Source organism: Bidens hawaiensis, unplaced genomic scaffold, assembly GCF_021521415.1.
Source record: "Bidens hawaiensis isolate Kalapana, Puna unplaced genomic scaffold, B.hawaiensis_p1.1 tig00005453_1, whole genome shotgun sequence".
Classification (NCBI taxonomy): Eukaryota; Viridiplantae; Streptophyta; class Magnoliopsida; order Asterales; family Asteraceae; genus Bidens; species Bidens hawaiensis.
Genome location: NW_027491347.1, coordinates 787,480 through 814,614, shown reverse-complemented (window position 1 = coordinate 814,614; position 27,135 = coordinate 787,480). Strand labels below are relative to the sequence as shown.

At 36.5% G+C, this 27,135-nt stretch overlaps 1 protein-coding gene across 1 annotated transcript; it reads left to right on the top strand.

Moving 5' to 3' along the window:
• Nucleotides 1-2,983: 2,983 nt before the first annotated feature.
• On the top strand, nucleotides 2,984-9,256 carry LOC143629776 (villin-2-like). Its single transcript, XM_077098955.1, has 22 exons — nucleotides 2,984-3,155; nucleotides 3,664-3,793; nucleotides 3,907-4,006; nucleotides 4,108-4,176; nucleotides 4,265-4,501; nucleotides 4,580-4,757; nucleotides 4,848-4,980; nucleotides 5,061-5,220; nucleotides 6,094-6,247; nucleotides 6,333-6,433; nucleotides 6,518-6,676; nucleotides 6,752-6,820; nucleotides 6,894-6,962; nucleotides 7,027-7,164; nucleotides 7,244-7,372; nucleotides 7,455-7,613; nucleotides 7,689-7,829; nucleotides 7,908-8,033; nucleotides 8,095-8,163; nucleotides 8,244-8,496; nucleotides 8,568-8,797; nucleotides 8,871-9,256. The coding sequence occupies exons 2-22, from the start codon at nucleotides 3,738-3,740 to the stop codon at nucleotides 8,982-8,984; spliced, it is 2,844 nt and encodes a 947-aa protein (XP_076955070.1). The 5' UTR covers nucleotides 2,984-3,155; nucleotides 3,664-3,737; the 3' UTR covers nucleotides 8,985-9,256.
• The last annotated feature ends 17,879 nt before the right edge of the window (nucleotides 9,257-27,135 follow it).

Genomic DNA, 27,135 nt, shown 5'->3' with positions numbered 1-27,135 from the left:
AAAAACTAATTAGTTCTATCTTTTATGCACGGATGGCGCCAATGAAGAAACACTAAGTGACCCTGGGCAGATTACGGATAATCTGGGGGTTAAGTAATGTTTCCCACGAGGATGAGGTCCAGCAAAGAAAGTTGTTCTTCAGGTGACCTGCAAAACAGACACCGTAAGCTCGTCACTGAGAAGGGGGGGTTCCTCCTTGTGACCACCCTCCGGTGTGAGAATCAGACTAGATTGCTCTGAATATAAGTGTATATAAGAGATTGCTAGAGAGGATAAGATAGAGATATCAGATGATCTCCTTACCATTCCAAGGTGTTGGAGTATTTATAGCCGAAGGTAGGTTTCCAAGAAGGTACAGCCGGCTGAATAGTATTCCTGTTCTACCAACAGTGGGCTACGCACAAGCCATGCTGGTTGGTGGATAGGCTGCGGCCGATAGTGACAAGGCCGGCTGTATACTGTTCCTTTACTGCCGGCTATGCACTGTTCCACCAACTGTAGGCTACGCACGTCCCATAGTAAGGGTTGGTGAGTAGGCAGCGGCTAATAGTGACAAACAGTACTAGAGGGTGCTCCTCCTCGTACTGTTGTCGGTGAGCTGTCACCCTGTGATTGGTTCATGGGCTGTTTTGGTCAGATCGTCTGTTTTGCCCATACCTTGGCAGGTATTGTACAAAAGATCTTCCAGAAGCATATGGACTGGCTCATTTGGGCGGGAGTATTCCCGCCTTGCTCATTCCTTCAGGTGACATTACTGAAGTATCGAGTTAGTGCCTTGTGCGTGTAGCCTTGCTTCAGTGCGGGTAGCCTTCCCTGATGGCTTGTATCCGCAACTGCGGGAACAAGCGGGGTACTTTACCATTGGGAGACTTTCCCTGCGGGAACAGCTGGCGTACTGCGCGTAAGGTCTTCTCTGAGCATGGTGGGTCCTGCGGAAGCAGTTGGTCGTTGCGCAGACGTCCCTCTTCAAGGTGAGTCTTGCGGGTCCAACTGGGCTTTGCTGGGACCTACCTCTTCACTCAAACTTTTTCCTCTTCAATCCAAAAATTTTTGTAATTTTCGAAGACAACCCTGCTCGTAAAGTATACCATTGTTCATTTCAAAAACTTAAATCAGTATATGTATGGCCCTTTTAATATTTATCTGGAAAGAAATCATCCATGCTTTTTACTTTTTATACCGTCTTCTCAATTTACCATCAACATATATAAAATTAATCAATCAATAACCAATTGACTAAATAGAATTTTAGTCGGGCAAAAGATAATATAAAATAAATACCAAACCAAATAAACATTTTAATAATCCACAGTCCACACCCATTTTGAACCACACAAGCTCATTTCCTATTTGTTGACATGAAAGTAGCAAAAGGCCATCAAATAAAAGATAAAAATAAACCAAAAGGCGGCATGGCCGGTGCCATTGTCACCGGATCTTTGCCTTAAAATTCATTTTTTATTTTCTTTCCAAATATTTTGTTGGCTTGTTAAAAAAATATATATATTAGTTTTTATTAACCATAATTTTTTGATCGCTGCTGATCCTAACTAATGAATTGTTTGCCAACGGTCTCATCTTTTAATGTATTTGTTTTCAACAATCCACGACTAACAGAGTCCTAGCGACGTTACTTGTAGGTCGTCGGAAAAACGCTTTTGACGGAAAGTCACATTTTTGCCGGAAAACACCACCTGAACACCGCCACCACCACCACTACCTGAATCACCACCACCCCTTGAGCAACACCAACCGATTCCGACGATGGTTTTGTGGTTCCGACGAACTCAGATATTGGGTTTTTACCAAAAAAAGGTTACTAAAGCTCCGATCCAATGCTACAAAGATGTTTGGGATAAAAATGATGAGTTTTCTAGAAAAAAACGTGAGTTTTACGACCAAACACGTTTTTCCGTCGACCTGCAACTAAAGACGTTATAATTCTGTTAGTCGCAAACATATTGAAAAAATATAATAAAATGTTAGATCATTATCATCCAATTTATTGATTAAAACTAATAGTAACCAAAAGATAATAGCCATTTTCGTCCCTGTGGTTTGCTACTTTCGCCACTTCAGTCCAAAGTTTGAAAATTTGTCAATTTAGTCCTTATAGTTTTAAACATTAGCCAATTACGTCCTCTCGTCTAACGTCATCCAACTATGCCGTTAGTTTAAGGGGTATTTTTGTCTTTCTCCTGTTTATGTTTAGTTAATGGTCAATTTCGTCCCTGTGGTTTGATACTTTTGCTACTTCAGTCCAAAGTTTGAAAAATTTTCAATTTTATGTTTAATTTATTCGGTTTTTTTTTTTTTTTTTTTTTTTTTTTTTTTTTTTTTTTTGCTACTTCAGTCCATGATGGAATTCATTGGTAAAGTCAGGGTAATTCCCTAAAACTGAACTACACCGAAAAACTAAAATCGTTTCTGTGATTAATGCATAATAGTTAGGGTTTGGAGATTAACATATCGTAGCAAACATCTGGGTCGAAATTAGAATCAGGAGGTCGAATATCCCGCATTTCCATGTTTGCTTAAGAAATCGATGCACTAAATCGCATGTGTGTTCTTCAAATCGTGGTATTGTTATCGACAGAGTAAACGTAAACTTGTTTTGGTCGATGCTCGATGGTTTTGGGCTTGGATTATGCTCTTAAGGGCTATAGACAAAAAAAAAAATTGAATAAATTAAACATAAAATTGAAAAATTTTAAAAATTTTGACTAAGGTAGCAAAAGTATCAAACCACAGGGACAAAACTGACCATTAACTAAACATAAACAGGAGAAAGACAAAAATACCCCTTAAACTAACGGCATAGTTGGCTGCCGTTAGACGAGAGGACGTAATTGGCTAATGTTTAAAACTATAAGGACTAAATTGACAAAATTTCAAACTTTGGACTGAAGTGGCTAAAGTAGCAAACCATAGGGACGAAAATTGACATTAACTCCTTGAAAAAAGTTAGAAAGAGAAAAAAGAAAAAAAAAAAAAAAACATAAAACCCAATAATAATTATTATTCATCTTTCTTTTCAGCTTTCTCTCTCTGTATCCCATAATATAACTTCACTTTGCCAGCTCTGTTGCAGTTTCATTTCATCATTTCATCATACTCTGTTTTCAGAGCCACAATCAATCAAGATCTGAATCAAGGTCTGTGTTTCTTATTCCACTGTTCTTGGCTTCTTGCCTATGTAGATCTCTCTTTTATTAATTCAATTTTGATCTGTGAACTTGTTTTCTTTTAATTTGGATCTTAATTTGATGACCCTTAACTTTGATTGACTAATTGTTTACTTTTTTTGACTTGAATCATATTTCAAAATTGGGTCTTGAAATTCTTGATTGCTGATTGATGCAATTGATTGGATCTGTTGATATTTATAACTGTGTTATTGAGCCAATTTTTGGGATGATTAACTGATTGTTTAATAAAGTTCTGAAATTTATAAATAGGATTGATCAAGATCATATATCTGTTATAAGCAATGTGCATAATTTGAAGCAAATCTTTTTTACATCTTTTTGAGTAATTATATGATAAAATCACTCATTTAATAACATATTATCAAAGTCATAGCTGTCATTTATTTACATAAAATAATCTAGAAATATTATTATGATCAAATCACATAAACTGTATTTCATTTGAACTTTACAGCAACGCGCAATAAAGATTGCGTCACGAGACTCTTATCGTTATCTGAAGAAAATAGAAGTTTAGAACATTACACCATGTCGTCCGCTGCAAAAACTTTGGAACCAGCATTTCAAGGAGCCGGTCAGAGAGTGTATCTTTCTTGATATTATTATTACATTAATATTATTATTTATTAGTTAATTTGCATTTGTTGAATTGCCTTTGAAAAAAAATGCACTTTTTGTATCACTTAACATATTTTAGAGGGACCGAAATATGGAGAATTGAAAACTTTCAACCCGTACCATTGCCAAAATCTGATTATGGTAAATTCTACTCGGGTGACTCGTACATTGTATTGCAGGTGCTAATTATATTCAACACCTTTGTTACTGTTCCTTTATGTGCATCTCAATAAAAAAGTTTCAAAGCTTCAAATTATTCACCTTTGTAATGTATCTGTAGACTACTTCTGGCAAGGGTGGTGCATATTTGTATGACATACATTTTTGGTTGGGAAAAGATACTAGCCAGGTGGAGATAATGTTTTAAATTCATTAATTATTTTTTATATGTTATAATTGGGTAAGTTAATATTGTTTTATTTTATAATATGAATCAGGATGAAGCTGGAACAGCAGCAATAAAAACAGTTGAACTCGATGCGGTTCTTGGTGGACGTGCAGTGCAATATAGGGAACCACAGGGTCATGAATCTGATAAATTTTTATCTTATTTTAAACCATGTATTATACCACTTGAAGGGGGCGTTGCTTCCGGTTTTAAAGAAACCGAAGAGGAAGAATTTCAAACACGATTGTACACGTGCAAAGGAAAACGAGTTGTCAAGTTGAAGCAGGTGTGTGATGCCAACTGTATTTTTTAACACATTTAAAATATTAGAAAAAGTTAATTTCTAATACATGTTTTTATTCAGGTCCCGTTTTCTCGATCCACATTGAATCATGATGATGTGTTTATCTTGGACACGAAAGATAAGATTTTTCAGTTTAATGGGGCGAACTCGAATATACAAGAACGGGCTAAAGCATTGGAAGTTATTCAGTTTTTAAAGGATAAATATCATGAGGGGACGTGTGATGTTGCAATTGTTGGTAAGATATGTTGTCTGTGTGTATATACATAATTACATATATATAATTTGATTATTTCATTTATTTATGTTTTCAATTTATTGTATTTAGATGACGGAAAGCTACAAGCAGAGGGGGACTCTGGTGAATTTTGGGTTATATTTGGTGGTTTTGCTCCTATTGGCAAAAAGGTTGTAAGTGAAGATGATGTTATTCCTGAAAAGACTCCTCCGAAACTTTATTGGTATATTCCTAAACTACCCTTTATGTTTATATTTATGAATGAACTATCTATGCTAACTTGCAGTTCTTGTTTTTTTGCAGCATTAATGAAGGTCAAGTTAAGGAAGTAGATGGTGAACTTTCAAAATCTTTACTGGAAAACAACAAATGTTATTTATTGGATTGCGGTTCAGAGGTGTTTGTTTGGGTCGGGCGAGTCACACAAGTGGAAGAAAGAAAAGCTGCCATGCAGGCTGCTGAGGTAGGTCTTTGACCGGTTAAACGGGTTGGGTTGACCCGTAAACAAAGTTCTCTCATTTAATAATAGTTAATGCATTTTTATTACAATAGTAATCTTAATCTTGGGATAAAATAAATTTTGGGTGACTTTTTGCCAGTTTGACTTATCTGGCCGGTTCCTCTTTTATCTATTTTGTTGGTTTGACCTGTTTGACCAACAAATAAATAAACAAATAACCCAAACTAACTGATTTACAAGTACACGGATTGAAACTGTGATTAGGCCTGTAAACGAGCCGAACAAACATGTGCTGAGCATCTTCGTGTTCGTTCGTTTAGCTTTAACTAAACAAACGACCGAACATGAACAATTAATGAATTAAACGACCGGGGTTTTTTTGTTCGCATTCGTGCATTAAGAAAATAAACATGTTCGTGTTCGTTTATGTTAGCTCGTTAATAATATAAACGAACGGTTCACAAACGTAAAACAAACATAACTGGACATAGATTACGAACATAACTGAGCTAAAACCAGTTAAAGTAAATGTAAGCAACAATGTGTTGGGCCTAAAAGTTTATTTAAAACTAGACTAAATTTTACCAAGCCTAAAAAATTTAAATTAGTATAGTCAGAAATCTGAAGAACAAATTTAAATAAAGGTAAACTGGCAAACATAAACGAACTAACATAAACGAACATTTAGGAACATAAATGTTCATATTATTTCGTTTAACTAATTAATAAAAAAATTTGTTTATGTTCATTCGTTTATTAAATAAATGAACATAAACGAACTACCCGCCAAATGGTTCATTAAACGGTCAGTTAGTTTACAGGCAACTGTGACCTCTAATATCCATTACGCATTCTCACCTGTAAACACTTTTGTAGGAGTTCATAACAAGTCAAAATCGACCGAGGTCAACGCGTGTAACTCGGCTTATTCAAGGCTATGAAACGCATTCATTTAAGTCAAACTTTGACTCATGGCCGTCGGGTTCATCAGCACCTTCTGCTCCCGAGGAGGGTAGAGGAAAAGTAGCAGGTAAATATACTCATTTAATATAAAATTCTACAAATTTATTTTCATCGTAGGGAATAATTTATTATGTTATATTTTATGTTATAAGCTTTATTGAAGCAACAAGGTGTTGGCCTTAAAGGCCTTGCAAAAGCCTCAACTACTCCTGAAGAAGTCCCACCTTTGCTTGAAGAAAATGGAAAAATTGAGGTTTGATTATAATATATAGACAGTTTATGTAGCTCGTTTATTTTTCTGCTATAAAATTTTAATTTTATATTTATTTGTTTTTAGGTGTGGCAGATTAATGGGAGTGCTAAAACACCCGTAGCAAAGGAGGACATTGGTAAATTTTATAGTGGAGATTGCTACATTGTTCTTTACACCTACCATTCTAATGAAAAGAAAGAAGATCATTATCTGTGTTGTTGGATCGGTAAAGATAGCATTGAGGTATTTATACGTTAAACGTTAATTATTTTGAATTTTATCTTTCTTTTGCGTTCTTATAATTATAGCTCGCATCAGGAGGACCAAAACACGGCTGCTCGGCTCGCAACAACAATGTTTAACTCACTCAAAGGAAGACCGGTTCAGGTATTGTATTTATTGTTACAATGATGATAAATAATATATTTATGTATAAAAATCTATTATTTCATTTTTTTAGGGTCGAGTGTATCAAGGGAAAGAACCACCACAATTTGTTGCAATCTTTCAGCCTATGGTTGTCTTGAAGGTACTTTTGTCAAAATTTTGTGTTATTGCAAATATTATAAAAATGACAAATATTTTGTTATTAGGGCGGGTTAAGCTCTGGTTACAAGAATTACATTGCAGACAAAGGATTAAATGATGAAACATATAGTCCAGATGAAGTAGCCCTCATTCAAATATCTGGAACTTCAGTGCATAATAATAAAGCCATTCAAGTAGAACCTGTATGATACACTTTTAACTAATATTAAATTTAATCAAGGTTTATAATATGTATAAATGTTTGATCATGATTTCTTTCAGGTGGCAACCTCGTTAAATTCTTATGATTGTTTTCTTCTTCAATCTGGTTCGTCATTATTCACCTGGCATGGAAACCAAAGTGCTGTTGAGCAGCACACGCTAGCCGCTAAAATTGCTGAGTTTTTGAAGGTATGCTTTTAAGCCAGTATAATCATATTATTTTTGGTTCATATTTTTGTGTTTTTTATTTAAAAAATAAATATTATTTCAGCCTGGTGCCAACGTGAAGTTTGCGAAAGAAGGAACCGAGAACTCGTCTTTCTGGTTTGCACTTGGAGGGAAACAAGGTTACACTAGTAAAAGAGTAACACAAGAAACCGTCAGAGATCCTCATTTGTTTGCATTCTCATTCAATAAAGGAAAATTTGAGGTTGGTGCTCATTAGCTTATTTGTTATATTTCAAATTATACAAAAAGATTAAATTATGTTTTACTTGTATCACAGATTGAGGAAATCTACAATTTTTCACAAGACGACTTGTTGACGGAGGATATTTTAATATTGGATACACATGCTGAGGTGTTTGTTTGGGTTGGTCAATCCGTTGACTCCAAGGAAAAACAAAGCGCCTTTGAAGTTGGCCAGGTAGTTGTTTTACATATTTTTCTATGCTTGTTTTCCATTATTAAATATATTTATAATATAGTGAACTTTTATTTTCAGAAATACATAGAGTTTGCTGCATCTCTCGATGGACTATCCCCTTTTGTCCCCTTATACAGAGTTACCGAAGGAAATGAACCAAACTTCTTCACAACATTTTTCTCATGGGATTCTGCAAAAGCTAATGTAATATATATACACATTTATTAGTATTAAAATTTATATATTGATTTGGATTCTCGTTTAGGCTCATGGGAACTCATTCCAAAAGAAGATTTTACTAATGTTTGGGCTCGGTGGAAGCCATTCTGCAGAGGTAATAAACTCTAAAAGGAAACCATTTTGTGCACCGAGTGTTGTTCGGTTGTGGTTTATAGGACTTTGGTTTGTTTGCAGAGTCAAGATAAGTCAAACGGGACAAGTGGGCCCACACAAAGAGCTTCAGCATTGGCAGCCTTGAACTCGGCTTTTAAATCATCACCTCCAACTGCTAAGTCCTCGGCTTCTCCAAAGGCACCGGGTCGGGGTTCACAGAGAGCAGCTGCAGTTGCTGCTTTATCTTCAGTTCTCACTGCTGAAAAGAAGGGCCCGTCTGATGGTTCTCCAGCCCGACCCATTAGAAGCCCACCATCTGAAAGTGGCCCACCTGGTAGTTGTTATTTTAGCATTACCAATATTGTTAAAACTTAAAGAATTAGAACTAAAGTATCCGGTTTGCAGCCGTAGCCAAAAGTGAAGAACCTTCTGTTAGTTTGGAGAGTAATGAAGGCTTGGAAGTTACAACTGAGACATCTGAGCCCGTTCAAGAGACGAATGGAGAAGGGTCAACGACAAAGTCAACGGAAGAAAATGAGTGTGATAGCATCGACAGTCAAAGCACTTTCAGTTATGAACAACTTAAGGCTAAATCTGAGAACCCGGTTACAGGAATCGACTTTAAAAGAAGAGAGGTTCGTTTATTTAGTTTAATTTAGTTTTCAGGTTTAATTTAATGTAATAACGTTGTTGTTTTTTGTTATTTAGGCTTATTTATCAGCTGAAGAATTTGAGGCGGTGCTCGGGATGACAAAAGAAGCGTTCTACAAAATACCAAAGTGGAAGCAAGACATGATGAAGAAGAAAGTTGACCTGTTCTAGGAATTGAGAAGATTAAGGTTTATTCTTTCAATTCTTAGTTTTTTTTATTGCGTTTGTGTTTTGATGATTATAGAAGGTTAGTATGGGTTGTTTTATACATACCCCGACCGAGTAAAGAGTGATTTTTTTTGGCTCTATGTATCTTGATTGATTCTGTTATTTATATTGTTGCTTTGGTATGGTAATGTATCTGTATCTGGTTTTGACTTTTATTTTGTTTGTGGACAACGACAGTAAATGATTATGTGTTCGTATTTGGGAATTTTCACATAGTTAGCTTCCTAGATCCTACTGATAGCTTGCTATGAGTGTGACTCTATTGGGTACATTAGTTTGTTTGTCTACATATACAAGGCCAATGTTAGTACAACATTTTGTTCTTGCTAATCGTTCTTTCAATGATGACCAAAAAAAATGTATTTTGAACCCACTTTTAGACGAGTTTTGTTTAATGGTTAGCTGGTTATTTGTACCGAGTTTACAAATTGTATGTATTCAATGGAAGAGGGGAGGTGGGGTTCATACATACAATCAAATCATTGACCAAATCTAAAAGTTACAAACTTTCATCTGGCAATGTCATAAACAATGTTGTTGAGACCGGACTTGTCTGACCGGGATTTGGTCCACTGACCGGTCCGGTTCTGTGTAGTTCGCTCGGCTCCTAGTGAACCGGCCGGTCAACCGGTTCAACTGGTTTGACTGAAAAACCTGATCAGTTGAACCGGTTTACTATGAAAAAAAATAAAATTTGAAACTTTTTTTTTCCAGTCATACCCGCCATTCTTTTTGAATGTTGGTTAAAATTTGAAACATGCATATTATGTACTTGGGTTATTTAAAAAAAAAAAATCTTTTTAACCAACAATATTTCGTTGGAAATGCCATATGTCATGATGTTTGGTTGTTCACGTTGTTGGTATATGGTGTACTAATTGGTGTCCAAATATGTCCATGTATCAATGTTTAAAAGTAAAAAGTAGAAATTCAATTATATTTTTGAATGTTTGTGCAATAAATTTTGGTAAAACTTTTTTCATGTTATAAGCAATTACTAATATATATATATATATATATATATATATATATATATATATATATATATATTATATATAGAGAGTTTGGATTAAATACAAATTACATTAATGTGCTAAACGTGAGAATCAAGTAGAGTAATTATATATACAAATAGAGTAATTATGTAATTATATCATAGAGTAATTACGTAATTACCACTACTACAAAAACATGGTCTTTGAAGCGATATTTATTCTTCTCAAAAGCGGTTTCCAACCGCTTTAAAGGGAGTCGTTGTTAATAGTCCAACTTTTTAGTTAGAAGCTGTTGTGTAGTTTTTGGTAAATTAAAAGCGGTCCCGTGTTAAAAAGCGGTTTCTTACTCCACTGCTACAAACAATCAAACTTGATTATTTTATTAGGTGACATTATTTTTATTAGTGAATATTTTTATTCAGCTACTATTTTATAAGAAGAAAAAACTGCTACATTAACAAGATATACAAAAACCTGCTATGTATTAAAGGATCTATATAAATTTTTCGAATTCGACAAAATCAAAATACATAAATCTAATTTAACGTGTGACGCTTACAAACACTTTATCAAAATCCACGGCATTACGCTCACAATCGTATCATCTCTGTTCGTGAGCGTAACATATCCCGATTCTTGCCAAATCTAAAAAACAAATAAATACAGTTAGAATAACCCGAACAAACCACAATCTTATATCTAAGAACCCAACAAACCTCAACAAAATAACCCGAACAACTCGAGTAGAAAAACCCATAAACGAAAACCCATAATAAAAATCCGAAACTTTGGTTTTTTCATTTGACCTCTAAAACTGAACTCGACCCGAACTAACCCAAAAACCCCACATACCCGGAAATATTTGTTCTAAAAAATAAAATGCGAACTCTTCTTTTTCTTTTTGGTGCTCAAAAGTAAGAAAATAATTGTTTTGGTTATTCGGGCTTGGGTTAGTGCGGGTCGAGTTGTTCGGTTTTTGGGTTAGTGTGGGTCGGGTTATTCAGGCTTGGGTTAGATTTGCTTATTTTTAAATAGAGGTTTCTCATGCATTTTACCCGAATTCACGAGTATCAGTCTTACCAAACCCAGACAGTCTTTAAACGGGTTATAACATCTAATTAAACTAAAAAACTAATCTCACCAATATTGATACGAAAATCCTATAAAATAGGGATTTACTAATTAATATTTATTTTTTTAAAAGATATGAAACATATAAAATATATATATTATTTATAATTAAAAAACCGTTTTATAGTAAAAATAAAAATAAACGGGCTATAAGTCTCATCAAACCCATATAGCTTTTAAATTGGATTATAACAGCTCATTTATTTCTAAAATTCTTTCATTATCAAACCATAAGTATATTATTAACTTTCATACAATAAAAAAAATAAAAAATTAAAAAATAAATAAATATTATAAAAAAATAATATAAAACAAACCCGTAATACGGAAGATAAATCAAGTGTGTGTATATATATACATATAAATTTTTTTACATATACAAATGAGTTTTTTTACAAATGTAAAACTCATGATTTTTCAGTCATCTATTTTCTTTTGTTTTCACAGTAAACCTCCTTTCTTTCTCTCACTCCCACTCTCTCTCTCTCTCTCTCTCTCTATATATATATATATGGAAGAGATATTTTAAAAACTTGATTAGTTTTAATAACTTTAAGAACTCAATTTTGGATCACACATTTAATTAAATGATATGAAACATGTGCCTGAGATTAAATTTGATTAAAAAATGAATCAGGAGAGAGAATAAATATTTTGATGGTTACACAAGTTTAAATGTTAGCTATACATTTGTAAAAAGTCGATTCGGTGTGTAAAAAAATACTGTAATTTTTTGTACATTACTTACACTTACGTATTACACATGTGTAAAAAATTTCAAAAAAAAAAATTGTAACGTTGAGTTCTTAAAACTCAAAGCGGTTCTCAAAAGAAATCAATCATATATATATATATATATATATATATATAGAGAGAGAGAAATAGAAAGGGAAGGAGGGAGAGGGATAGAGTAAGGTTAACGTACAATAACTCTTAATGTACAAAAGCGTACGCTGATTACGCTCAAGCCAAAAATACAAAAAAAATGCTCAAAGCCAAAATACAAAAACACTCAAGAAAAATCATAATACGCTCAAAACGGGTTTCGTGAAGAAAAGTAAAAAAAAAATGATCGATTAACGATCCAAATCTGGCTTTTTCTGTGAATCGATGATTAATTGGTTTTGCATTGATGTGTGATTTCAAAGATCAATTTCGTGAATATATGTATTTTTGTATGTTAAGAATTATTGTATTTTATCATTTATATATTTATACATACCATATATATATATATATGTTTGATTTCTTTTGAGAACCACTTTGAGTATTAATTACTCGAAGGAACTCACCGTAACAAATATGTTTTATGAATTTGTTTTTATATATATGTAATACGTAAGTGTAAGTAACGTAAACAAATTACAGTATTTTTCACATACCGAATCGACTTATTACACATGTGTAACTAACATTTAAACTTGTGTAATCATCAAAAATATTTATTCTCTCTCTCCTGATTGATTTTTTAATCAGATTTATTCTCAGCCACATATTTCATACTCATTTAATTAAATGTGTGGTTCAGTTGCAGTACGAGTCTTTCATTCATCTCCTGCCCTTTATAGTCGTAATCGCTAGAAACTCTATATCATTGGCAATTAATTGGCATTGACGTAATCTTCTAGAGAATGTTTGCTATCCTGAACTATTTTTGTCTTTTCTAAATGATAAAAAAAAAATAGGGTCAAAAGAAAATGCTATTTTGGAATTTTATCAACAATTTGCTTGTGTAGAGGGAGATCCGGTATTTTCTGAATCCTTATCTTATATTGAGTTCTTATAACTCATCAAGGTTTTCAAAATATCTCTCCCATATATATATATATATATATATATATACACACACACACACACACACATAGGATTGATTTCTTTTAATAACCGTTTTGAGTTTTAAAAACTCGAAAGAACTCAACGTAACAACTTTTTTTTTGAATTTTTTTACACATGTGTAATACGTAAGTGTAAGTAATGTACAAAAAATTACCGTAATTTTTTACACACCGAATCGACCTTTTACACATGTGTAACTAAAGTTTAAACCTGTGTAATCAACAAAAATCTTTATTCTCTCTCCTGATTCTTTTTTTAATCAATTTAATCTCAGCCACATATTTTAACTCATTTAATTAAATGTGTCGTCCAAAATTGAATTCTTGAAGTTTTACAACTCATCAAGTTCTCAAAATATCCTCCTATATATATATATATATAGGTTTAAGTTCAAGAGAAAAATGATATTATTGCAAGAAATGTGAGAAATGAATATGGGCAACTAGTTTTGTTTTAAGTTTTAAATGCTTAAAAATAAATAAAAAGATGTAAATACAACAATAAATGTACCCTCTCTCTCTCCAATTAATACAACTAATATAACAATAATAAATCTCTCTCTAACTAATATATCTAATTAATTTAACTATAATAATTAAAAAGATAAAAATACTACTTTAATTTTGTTTTTTATTTACACAATCTTCATTTTATTCAACATAAATACAATTTATTCATATAATAATATTTCTTTATATCAAAAAAATAATTTCAACTCAATATATTAGCATATATCAACGTATTTTTTAGTACTAAATATCAAAACATAATATATATTTTTTTCCAATTGGTATGGCTATAAAAATTATTGTCATAAATAATAATAAAAAAATATCATACAAATGTGTTCATTAAATGTAAACAATAAATATACAATATACACAAAGATATATAGCATACACTTGTTGTGAGCAATAAAAACGTACAACATATAAAAAGCATATAACTTACATATGTAATTCCACATCAACAATTATATAAACTACACAAAGATACACATACCCTACATGTAGCATCTGCCCCGATCCGACCCGACCCAGGTACCCGTTTCTCTGACCCGATCTCTTTCTTTTATGATTTAATATTTATACTTATATTTTACTTTTAATAATAATATATATATTTTCCTTCCCGCCTCTTTCTCTCTCTTTCTTTCCGCCGTCCCGTCCCTCTCCTTCTCTCTTTCCGCCTTCTTTTCCCTCTTGTCGCCGTCCCGCCCTTACGCCTTGTTTCCCTCTTTTTCTTCTAACCCTTTGCTTGTCCTTTGTTCCTTCCCGCCTAAGGTTGTCTGCGCAGCTCCACGCGCCAGACCCCTTACAAGGAATCCTGCGTGAAGACCACCTGTTTCAGCGATACGCGAGACGAACTCTTCTCGCAGCGCGCTAAGAATTGTAATTCTTCTCGCAGCGCGCTAAGAACGGTAGTTCTTCCCACGACGCGCTAAGGATTTGTAGTTCTTCTCGCAGCGCGCTAAGAATCGTAGTTCATCCTTCGACGCGCGAAGAATTATAGTTCTTCCCGCGGCGCGCTAGGAATTTTAGTTCCTCCCGCGGCGCGCTAAGAAATGTGATTCTTCCCGCGGCGCGCTTAGAAATGTAGTTCTTTCCGCGACGCGTTAAGGTTGTTTCTGTCTGCCTTCGCGCTCGAGCTCTCTTGACCTTCTGTGTCTGCCTTCGCGCTCGAGCTTTCTCGCGCTGAACCCTTTGAGTTTTCTTCTGTTTAATCTAGCCGTTTACTTTTGTGTTGTCTTATCTTTTGTGCTGTTGACCTAATCTGCTTTATGTCTGAAAAGTTACTTTCGGCGCAGCATGCGCACCAACCCCATTGGTTGGCAGAAAAAGTGACTGACATTATCTTTTGAGATCTGCTTTTTCCTTGCTTGACCAATACCTTTATCTGAACTGCCCATGCCTTTTTACTGTTCCCTGTCAGCTTTTTCTCTTTTTCCCTGCTGCCATATCTTTTGATATCTTTTGCTTTTGGAATCTTTTGCTTTTTGAGATCTTTTCCCTTTTTTCTAGGGATTGTGTTCCCTAGGGTTTCTCTATAAATAATAGTGTTATTTTTCCTAACACTACACACACAAAACACTTAATCTCTCCTGTTCTCCTTGCTCTCTCTGCCGCCTCCCTCTCTGCCTCCGTCTTCCTCCCTGTTCTGTCCTGCTTTTCCGGTAATATATATATATATATATATAATAATTTACTTATGCTAACTTATATCAAGACTTAAAACCGATCATTAAAACAATAATCTTATTTATAGGTTAACTTGTGCTTGTTTAAAGTTGGTTCTTGCTTTATCTTACACCGCATCGTTTATCAAGTGAGTAATCTCGTACCTAGTCCCTTTTTATTTTTAATGTTTTGGGATGTTCATGTGTTCATACAAACTTAGAGTCTTAAACTTGTTTATGAACTTTAGTCGCGCAGTATCCCATGTGTTGAGGACGTAGACTTGGCTGTTTATTTGTATGTGTGGATCATTAACCGTCTTGTCGGTCTATTCCGCAGTTCTCATGGTACCATTAGATGAACACGGGAGAACTATCGTTTATGATTTTCTCTTTTGTTTGCACATGCACAGTTTGTTTTGTTTGTGAGCTCAATTGTGAGCACTGGCAGTCTATGAATCTTAGAGTTGGTCCCGATCAGATTACACCCTTGTTGAAAACCAGACATACACATGTTGCGCGCAGATTTATTGTTATCTATGTATTGTATTAAACTTGATTTCTCACCAACACGCAAGTGTTTGACGTTTATTTTAACACATGTTCAGGTTTGCAGTAGCTGTTTTGGAGCTTGTGGACACATAGGAAGTTTTCTTTATTTTGGACCTAGATTAAAATGTATCAAGACAAGTTTTTGCTGTTCGAATATTATGATTTATAATATATTGATTTATGATGATTTATGTTATCTTATGTCTACTTTGCGCGTGCGCGAATGAATGTATTTATTAAATATTGACACCCAATAGTGTCACGAGTAATGAAACAATATGTGGCGCCCCGATGTATAATCCGCCTTTGGTCGGGGTGTTACAGATTGGTATCAGAGCTCGTTGACTTTAGGATAGGTGGTTAGACGTAACGGCCTAGAATACCTAAGAGTCCCTTCTCGCGCATGAGAGAAATCTCATGTTTGCGCGCTTATTGTTAATTACTCGTTATTTATGAATATGCTCGCGCCTGCGCAGTATATGATTTTATGTTTTATTCCGCGATATTTCGATTTTTGTTGAATTTCGATTTTTATTGATTTTACTTACATATTCGTTTGTTGGATTTGAAAATCCGAAAAGTCATGGTGATACATGAATAGTTGATTTTCAATTTCCATTTACGATTATGTTCTGAGGTTGGAGACTTGAAAAGTCATGGTGATACATGAATTGTCAACCTCCAATACTCATTTTCTTGTATATTTTATATTGAAGATTGAAAAGTCATGGTGATACATGAATCGTCAATCTCCAATACTCGTTTGCTCGTATATTTTAAATTGGGAATTCGGAAAGTCATGGTGATACATGAATTGTCGATTCTTGATTCGAATTTGTTACCTTTATTAAGTCTGCATTTAGGGTCATTTATTTTACTTTAACTTTTGACAGTAACTGGCTCCGCGAAACCAAGCTTTTCGAGGTTATACTTTGCGCTAAAACCAAGATATTAACTAAAAATTAAAACTTTTATAGAATGCCTCCGCTATCAGCTCGCCATCTCAAGAAGAAAGAAGCCGCGCGCAGACGTTCGCTGCAACGTTCTCAGGAAATGGCCGCTGCAATAGCCCAAGCCTTAAACCAAAACAATGCTAACACCTCTGGTTACAACATTAAGTCCTTTAACGCGGGTAACCCTCCAAAGTTCACAGGTCTTGAAGGAGCCACCGTGATGCTCCAGTGGCTTGAGAAAATAGAAAACACTTTCCTCCACACCCAATGCCCCTCAGACAGACGAACCCTGTATGCTTCCAGTGTCCTGGAATCTAGAGCGCTTACATGGTGGAATGGAGTAGCTCATGCGCGTGGCGCAGAAGCTGCTTCTAGCATGCTCTGGGAGGAATTCAAAGAAATTCTGACGCGAGAATTCTGCCCTCCCAACGAAGTTAAGCGCCTGGAGGAAGAATTTTGGAATCTTAAGCAATACAGTGGCGAAGCGCGCGAGTACGCGACGCGCTTCCATGAACTAAGCCTGCTTGTCCCTCACCTTGTTACCCCTTCCCGCCGAGCCATAGAGAAATTCCTTGGGGGTCTCCCCATGGAAATTCAAGATTCTGTATGGGCTAGAAACCCAGTTACCCTCTCTGACGCCATCGAGTTGGCCGCTGTGCTCAGCGACAACCATGTCAGAGCAGGAACCCTGTTCCTGCGGGGATCTGAGAAGACCAAACTCACCAAGACTGTCCCTGAACCAACAGAAACCAAACCTGAACCTCACACCATAACAACCAGAAACGTAGGCGCAGACAAGTCTACGCGCTTACCAGCCCGCCCATTGTCCAGCAACCCATCTACCAACCCCCAGTTTACGCGCCTAACCCTCTGTCAGCTTACCCAACACCTCCTGTAGCCCACAACTATGCCTTAACCAATCCAGCACTCCCTGCCCCGCCAACTAAGAAACCTTACACAGGAAACCACCCCTTCTGCCCAACCTGTAGACTCCACCACCCACCTCAAGTCCCATGTCGACTTTGTAACCGATGTGGCCGCGCTGGTCACCTTGCAGAAAACTGTAGAGTCCTTCCCGCCAATCCAATTGCGCCAACACCACCAGTCTACCCGCAAAACCCTCAACCAACCTACCAAAACCCACGACCTAGATCGTGCTTTAACTGCGGTGATCCCAGTCATTTCCGGAACGCGTGCCCGAGACTACAAGTGCAAATCACACAAGCGAATCCGGTAAACCAGATTTCAAACCAAGTAACGCGTGGACGAGCTTTTAACATAACCGCGCACCAAGCGCAAGCGAATAATGACGTAGTTAATGGTACATTTTTGCTTAACGGAAATTATGCTTCTATACTTTTTGATACTGGCGCCGATCGAAGTTTTATCTCTCGCGCCTTTGAGCAGAAGCTTGCGCGACCGCGCGATAACTTAAAAGAAGATTTTTCAGTTGAATTGGCTAATGGTGAAACTATTTTAATTAACTCTGTGATTAAAGATTGCACGCTTAACCTTAACGAAAACGATTTTCTGATCGACCTCATCCCCATGCCTCTTGGGAGCTTTGATGTTATCATTGGTATGGACTGGCTCTCGAAGAATCGCGCCGAAGTTATTTGTGCCAAGAAGATGATTCGCATACCTCGAGAAAATGGTGATCTTCATATCTACGGCGAAAAACCCTCCAGTGGTCTTAAGCTTATGTCTTGCGCCGAAGCCCGAAGGCTCATGCGGAAAAGGTGTATTGCATTCTTAGCCCATGTGGTTAAACCTGCTGAAGAAAAGAAGCTTCGCGATATCCCTGTTGTGCGTGATTTCCCTGAAATTTTTCCTGATGATCTTCCTGGTATCCCTCCCGCTCGTGAAGTCGAGTTCCGTATTGATCTTGTCCCTGGTGCTTCCCCCGTAGCTAAATCTCCTTACCGTCTTGCGCCCGCTGAGATGCAAGAATTGGCAAGCCAACTTCAAGAGTTGACTGCTAAAGGATTCATCCGCCCTAGCTCTTCGCCCTGGGGTGCTCCGGTGTTGTTCGTTAAATAGAAAGATGGATCGTTTCGCATGTGTATTGATTACCGCGAGTTGAACAAACTCACCATTAAAAACCGGTATCCCTTACCACGTATTGACGACCTCTTTGATCAACTCCAAGGTGCCTCTTGTTTTTCCAAGATTGATCTCCGCTCTGGCTATCACCAGTTGCGCATCCGCGATGAAGATGTTCCGAAGACTGCTTTTCGAACTCGTTATGGCCATTTTGAATTCTTGGTCATGTCCTTCGGTTTAACCAACGCACCCGCCGTTTTCATGGATCTAATGAATCGGGTGTGTAGGCCTTTCTTGGATAAATTCGTGATTGTGTTTATCGATGATGTTCTGGTGTATTCTAAGACCAAGGCCGAGCATGAACAACATCTTCGGTTGGTGTTGCAAAAGCTTCGAACCGAGCAGCTCTATGCTAAGCTTTCCAAGTGTGAATTCTGGTCTGATGAAGTACAGTTTCTTGGCCATGTTGTGAACAAGATGGGTATTCATGTCGACCCATCCAAAATTGAAGCAATCAAGAACTGGATTACGCCATCCTCTGCTTCCGAGATCCGTTCCTTTCTGGGCTTAGCTGGTTATTACCGGCGTTTCATTTCAAACTTCTCAAAGATCGCTTTGCCTTTAACAGCTCTAACGCACAAAGGTAAACCGTATATTTGGGGCTCGAAGCAAGAAGAAGCCTTTCTATCGCTCAAGCGATTGTTGTGTGAAGCTCCTGTTCTTGCGCTACCTGAGGGTAATGATGATTTTGTCGTGTATTGCGATGCATCCAACCAAGGTCTCGGTTGTGTTCTTATGCAACGAGGCAAGGTTATCGCTTACGCATCAAGGCAACTCAAGATTCACGAAAAGAATTATACAACTCACGACCTCGAACTTGGTGCAGTTGTTTTTGCCTTGAAAATCTGGAGACACTACCTTTATGGTACTAAGTGCATCCTTTACACTGACCATAAAAGCCTTCAGCATATCTTTGATCAAAAGGAACTCAACATGAGGCAACGCCGATGGAACGAACTCATCAGCGATTACGATTGTGAGATCCGGTATCATCCTGGTAAGGCTAATGTGGTAGCCGATGCGCTCAGCCGAAAACCCTGCCAGCTTAACTGTATCTTGCCGCGCACCCAGCTTCACTTCGCGCCGATTCAAAGCAACCTTGAATCGCGTATTCGTGGCGCGCAGCGCGCATCCATCAGTAATGGTAACCTTCGCGCCGAGTTAGCGTGTGGCGCGGAAGCGCATTTTGTCCCTAATCTGAGTGGAATTCTCTGCTATCTCAATCGCATCTGGATTCCCTTTGATGAGAATCTTCGCGCTGATATCCTGAGTGAAGCGCACAAATCTCGATATTCTATTCATCCCGGCGCTGATAAGATGTACACGGATTTGCGCATAACTTATTGGTGGCCCGGTATGAAGAAGGATATTGCTATGTTCGTAGCTAAATGCCTGACTTGTTCTAAGGTAAAAGCTGAACACCAACGCCCATCTGGTTTGCTCGAACAACCAGAAATTCCTACGTGGAAATGGGAATGTGTAGCGATGGACTTTATTACCAAGTTACCTTTGACAGCAAGCAAACATGATAGCATTTGGGTAATAGTGGATCGTTTGACTAAGTCTGCTCACTTTCTGCCCATTCGTGAAAACTACCGTGTTGAGCAACTCGCGCAGCTTTATGTCAAGGAAATTGTCTGCCGCCATGGCACTCCTTTGAGCATCATATCCGATCGCGATGGCCGTTTTATATCCCGCTTTTGGAAATCTCTCCAATCTGCGCTAGGAACTCGCTTGGACATGAGTACGGCATATCATCCTCAGACTGACGGTCAGTCTGAGCGAACTATTCAAACTCTTGAGGATATGCTCCGATCTTGTGTTCTTGATTTTGGAGGTAATTGGGATTCGCACCTGCCTTTGATCGAGTTTTCTTATAATAACAGCTATCATTCCAGTATCGGTATGGCCCCATTTGAAGCACTTTACGGTGGTAAGTGCCGCTCCCCGATTTGTTGGAACGAAGTGGGAGAAGCTCAAATCACAGGACCCGAACTGGTTCAAGAGACAACCGATAAAATCGCCAAGATCCGTGATCATCTGCTGACTGCCCGAAGCCGACAGAAGAGTTACGCAGATCGTAGGCGGAAGCCTCTCGAATTTCAAGTTGGTGATCTTGTTCTCCTCAAGGTGTCGCCCTGGAAAGGTGTTGTCCGCTTTGGGAAGAAAGGTAAGCTTGCTCCTCGTTATGTTGGTCCATTCAAGATTCTCGCGCGTGTAGGAAAAGTTGCCTACAGACTTGACCTGCCGCCCGCGCTCAGTAATGTGCATCCAACGTTCCATGTATCCAATCTCAAGAAGTGTTTAGCTGACGAGAACCTTCACATTCCACTTGATGAAGTTCAAGATGATGAAACTATGCATTTCGTTGAGAAGCCTGTTGAGATTATGGATCGCGAGGTAAAGCAAACCAAGCGCAGTCGTATCCCTATCGTGAAAGTTCGCTGGGAGTCCAAGCGCGGAGCCGAGTTTACATGTGAAAGGGAAGATCAGATGAAGATCAAGTACCCGCACCTGTTCTCTGCGCAACCTACTTCGAGATAAATTTCGGGACGAAATTTCTTAAAGTAGGGGAGACTGTAGCATCTGCCCGATCCGACCCGACCCAGGTACCCGTTTCTCTGACCCGATCTCTTTCTTTTATGATTTAATATTTATACTTATATTTTACTTTTAATAATAATATATATATTTTCCTTCCCGCCTCTTTCTCTCTCTTTCTTTCCGCCGTCCCGTCCCTCTCCTTCTCTCTTTCCGCCTTCTTTTCCCTCTTGTCGCCGTCCCGCCCTTACGCCTTGTTTCCCTCTTTTTCTTCTAACCCTTTGCTTGTCCTTTGTTCCTTCCCGCCTAAGGTTGTCTGCGCAGCTCCACGCGCCAGACCCCTTACAAGGAATCCTGCGTGAAGACCACCTGTTTCAGCGATACGCGAGACGAACTCTTCTCGCAGCGCGCTAAGAATTGTAATTCTTCTCGCAGCGCGCTAAGAACGGTAGTTCTTCCCGCGACGCGCTAAGGATTTGTAGTTCTTCTCGCAGCGCGCTAAGAATCGTAGTTCATCCCTCGACGCGCGAAGAATTATAGTTCTTCCCGCGGCGCGCTAGGAATTTTAGTTCCTCCCGCGGCGCGCTAAGAAATGTGATTCTTCCCGCGGCGCGCTTAGAAATGTAGTTCTTTCCGCGACGCGTTAAGGTTGTTTCTGTCTGCCTTCGCGCTCGAGCTCTCTTGACCTTCTGTGTCTGCCTTCGCGCTCGAGCTTTCTCGCGCTGAACCCTTTGAGTTTTCTTCTGTTTAATCTAGCCGTTTACTTTTGTGTTGTCTTATCTTTTGTGCTGTTGACCTAATCTGCTTTATGTCTGAAAAGTTACTTTCGGCGCAGCATGCGCACCAACCCCATTGGTTGGCAGAAAAAGTGACTGACATTATCTTTTGAGATCTGCTTTTTCCTTGCTTGACCAGTACCTTTATCTGAACTGCCCATGCCTTTTTACTGTTCCCTGTCAGCTTTTTCTCTTTTTCCCTGCTGCCATATCTTTTGATATCTTTTGCTTTTGGAATCTTTTGCTTTTTGAGATCTTTTCCCCTTTTTCTAGGGATTGTGTTCCCTAGGGTTTCTCTATAAATAATAGTATTATTTTTCCTAACACTACACACACAAAACACTTAATCTCTCCTGTTCTCCTTGCTCTCTCTGCCGCCTCCCTCTCTGCCTCCGTCTTCCTCCCTGTTCTGTCCTGCTTTTCCGGTAATATATATATATATATATATATATAATAATTTACTTATGCTAACTTATATCAAGACTTAAAACCGATCATTAAAACAATAATCTTATTTATAGGTTAACTTGTGCTTGTTTAAAGTTGGTTCTTGCTTTATCTTACACCGCATCGTTTATCAAGTGAGTAATCTCGTACCTAGTCCCTTTTTATTTTTAATGTTTTGGGATGTTCATGTGTTCATACAAACTTAGAGTCTTAAACTTGTTTATGAACTTTAGTCGCGCAGTATCCCATGTGTTGAGGACGTAGACTTGGCTGTTTATTTGTATGTGTGGATCATTAACCGTCTTGTCGGTCTATTCCGCAGTTCTCATGGTACCATTAGATGAACACGGGAGAACTATCGTTTATGATTTTCTCTTTTGTTTGCACATGCACAGTTTGTTTTGTTTGTGAGCTCAATTGTGAGCACTGGCAGTCTATGAATCTTAGAGTTGGTCCCGATCAGATTACACCCTTGTTGAAAACCAGACATACACATGTTGCGCGCAGATTTATTGTTATCTATGTATTGTATTAAACTTGATTTCTCACCAACACGCAAGTGTTTGACGTTTATTTTAACACATGTTCAGGTTTGCAGTAGCTGTTTTGGAGCTTGTGGACACATAGGAAGTTTTCTTTATTTTGGACCTAGATTAAAATGTATCAAGACAAGTTTTTGCTGTTCGAATATTATGATTTATAATATATTGATTTATGATGATTTATGTTATCTTATGTCTACTTTGCGCGTGCGCGAATGAATGTATTTATTAAATATTGACACCCAATAGTGTCACGAGTAATGAAACAATATGTGGCGCCCCGATGTATAATCCGCCTTTGGTCGGGGTGTTACACTACACATGCATAGGTCATATGTTTTTCGTATGTAAGCTATATTATTTCTTATTCTTAAAACAAGTGTAGGTTATATGTTTTTGTGTAGGTTGTATTTATTATTGACATTTAATACAAACATGAGTAAGATAGTTTTTTGTATTATTCATCACAATATAACTACGATTTGATGGATATTGATATGTTGAGTTTGAAGAAATTGGTTTTGAAAAGAAATTAACGTATGAATAAATTATATTTGTGTAGGATAAAATTTTCGTGTATAGGTTATATGTTTTTTGTGTGTAGGTTAAATGTTTCGTGTGCGTGTTCATTTTATTGATGATGGATTTTGTGTGTAGGTTAAATGTTTTTCGTGTGTAGGTTATATGTTGTATTATTCTTAGAAAAAGTGTAAATTATACGTTTTTGTGTAGGTTGTATGTTTTTTGTTGATATCTAATGCAAATACATGTAAAATAATTTTTTGGTATTATTCATCATAATGTAAGTATGTATTGATAAATATTAATATATTGAATTGGAAGAAATTACTTTTGGATAGAAAGAAATTTTAATTTATGAATAAATTATACTTGTGTAAAATAAAAATTTAAGAAACAAATAGTAAGTTATAAAAATAAATGAGTTCTTAATATTTTCTAATTATAATAGTTTAATTAGTTATATTAATTAAATAGATAAGTATTATGGTTTATTAGTTATATTAATTGCAGAAAGAGAATAATTAATATTTTCTTTATTTAGCTTTAAACATTTAAAATTTAAAACAAAACTATTGGTCCATATTTATTTATTACATTTCTTGCAATAATATCATTTCTCTCTTGAACCATCCCCACATATATATATATATATATATATATATATATATATATATATATATATATAGGGGAGAGATAGTTTGAAAACCTGATGAGTTGTAAGAACTTTAAGAACTCAATTTTGGACCACACATTTAATTAAATGATATGAAATATGTGGTTGAAATTAAAAAATGAAACATGAGAAAGAATAAGTATTTTTGATGATTACACAAGTTTAAATATTAGTTACATATGTATAATAAGTTGATTCGGTGTGTAAAAAAATACTGTATTTTTTGTGCATTACTTACACTTACGTATTACACATGTATAAAAAAAATTCAAAAAAAAAAAATTGTACGTTGAGATCTTTCGAATTCTTAAAACTCAAAGCGGTTCTCAAAAGAAATCAATCATATATATATATATATATATATATAGGGTATGTATAAAATGAAAACCTATTTGAGTTTAGAAAACCCGTAAAAACCTTATGTAACGTTGCTTTTTTATAAACATGTAATATATATTGTTACATTTAATACAAAACATCGAAACATAATAAATAAATGCTTCATGGTTTTTTTACATCTTTTATTTATAATTTTTTTAACATATATTTTTGGAGACAGAAAAGTTAAATTTACTTTTACATTATTTAACTTTAACTATGGACCAAAATTTTATAATTTAATTAAAAATATGTAGTTGAGAATGGGTTTTTAAAATGTTCTCAACTGAAATAGGTTTTTATTTTATCTTATATATATATATATACGGAGAGAGAGAGAGAGGACAATTTGAATATTGTGTTCTCAACTCTTTTTTTTCAATCTAGAGTACTCACTTAATTTTAGTCACCCTTAAAATTAAAATAACTTTTACCTTATAAATGACGTTAGATTTTAATTTGTTGAGCATGTTTAACAAATTTCCTATTTAAAACCAAATCAAATCGAGCCGAGTCAAGCTAGCTTTGTTTAAAGTCGAATTAAACCCGAACTCAAGTTTTTAACTCAATTTCAAATCCGAGCCAAGCTCGAGCTCGTATATTTAAATCGGTTTCAAAATTGAGCCAACCAAGCCGAGCACGAACTTGACTTTGCTCGGCTAGGCTCGTGAAATGAGGTTGTCATTGGCAATAACGACATCCCCTTTTGTGAAACATAGTCAAGGTTTTGCCCTCTTGTGATCCATGCAATATTTTGTGGTACCAACAGATAAAAAGTTGATGAATTTCCCATGGCTTATAATTCTACCATATCCATTTTTATAAGTTCAGGCAGAACTGAATCAAATATTAATTCTGTTAATAAAAATGCTGGCCTTCTTTGCTTCCCGCTTCGTGATGAATCCTACAAAATCCTACTAGATCACGTTCATAGAGGAGATTATGAACACTTTGATCAAATCAGATTTGATAAAGGGTTCTACATACATTCTAGTCATAATCACCCATTACTCCTTATCAATTCACCACATACAAGTGTCTTAGGAACTCTTCACAACCCAACGAAGAGGATTAAGTTACTATGCGATGGATGTTTAAGACCGATTATTACAACACCATATTATGTGTGCAATCAAGTTGTTTCTGGTTGCAACTTTTATTTGCACGAATGGTGCACCAGACTACCTAGTGAATTAAAAAACCATCCAGGCCACCCACAACATACGCTTGTTCTCTTTCATTGCTTCCCACCAAGTGACTTAGCCAAACTAGGTTTTGAGTGTGGTGTATGTAGATTATGTTGCAATGGATTTGGATATGATTGTTCCGATTGTGATTATCGAGTTGACGTGCATTGTGGATTTATGCCTAAAGCAATTGTGCATGAGGGACACCCAAAGCACATACTTGTAAGGACACGTCAAACCTTTTTCGGGGGGGGGGGGGGGTATTGTGATGGTTGTGGTGTTTCCGTTTCTGGATTCGAGTTAGGATTTAGTTGTCGTGTTTGTGATTTCTACCTGGATATCCTATGTGCTTTGCATTTGCTCAAAAAAATTAGGAACATGTATGACACCCCCCCCCCCCCCCCCCCCCTAATGCTAAGTTACAAACCAATTGAGGATCACAAGAGCGACTACTTTTGTGAAGTTTGTGAGGAGGAACTTATTCCTGAAGCATGGTTCTATCATTGTCACAAGTGTAGCCAGTCAATTCATCCTGCTTGTGGTCCGCTAATACTCCGATCTGAACAAGGTATCAATTCTGTCAATAATCGGGAAGGTGTATATAAATTTCTTAATATGAAGTTTGGGGGCTTAATTCATCTTCCCGAGCACCAACATTTTTTATCATTATTTGCTGGGACTATAAGCGACATTTGTAGTATTTGTAAAGGTGAATTGCAATCCTTATTGATCTTCAAGTGCCTTACATGTAAACTTGCTTTTCACGTCACTTGTGTCATGAAAGACAGAAAATTAAAAGTGTCCGACCTTGGGGTGAAAGAAGAACTACCTTATAGATTTCTCCTTGGACCAAGAGATGAGGTCAAAGATGATAAAACTGCAGCCACTATAACTTTCTATCCAACTGAAGCCACGAGACCCATCACACATAAAATTGGGGACTACAAAGCTTTCGATGAATCATCTTAAATCATGAAATTGTTATGAGTCACTTAATAATTAATTAGTTAGTTTATTTTTACTAAAACACTATATTCTAGTTCCTAGGGATGTTTAATTTTTGTATCACAACAAATGCTTACATTTTTTTAATATGAAATAATTTCATTTGGGTAAACTTTAGACTTTTAATTTAAGTATAATATGAGTTGATTTGGGTTGAATGCAACATGAATGGGCTGGGGATGAATAATGTTACTAAAAACCGATAGTTTACTTTATATCGGATTTAATTTAAAACTGTTACAACCGTTTGAATTGAAATGTCCTGAGAGTTTCATCGGGT

Coding starts and splice junctions, on each gene's coding strand:
- LOC143629776 (XM_077098955.1), top strand. CDS start 3,738: ATGTCGTCCGCTGCAAAAACTTTGGAACCAGCATTTCAAGGAGCCGGT. Junction 7,373..7,454: donor AAATTGCTGAGTTTTTGAAG/GTATGCTTTTAA, acceptor ATATTATTTCAG/CCTGGTGCCAACGTGAAGTT. Junction 8,497..8,567: donor ATCTGAAAGTGGCCCACCTG/GTAGTTGTTATT, acceptor TCCGGTTTGCAG/CCGTAGCCAAAAGTGAAGAA.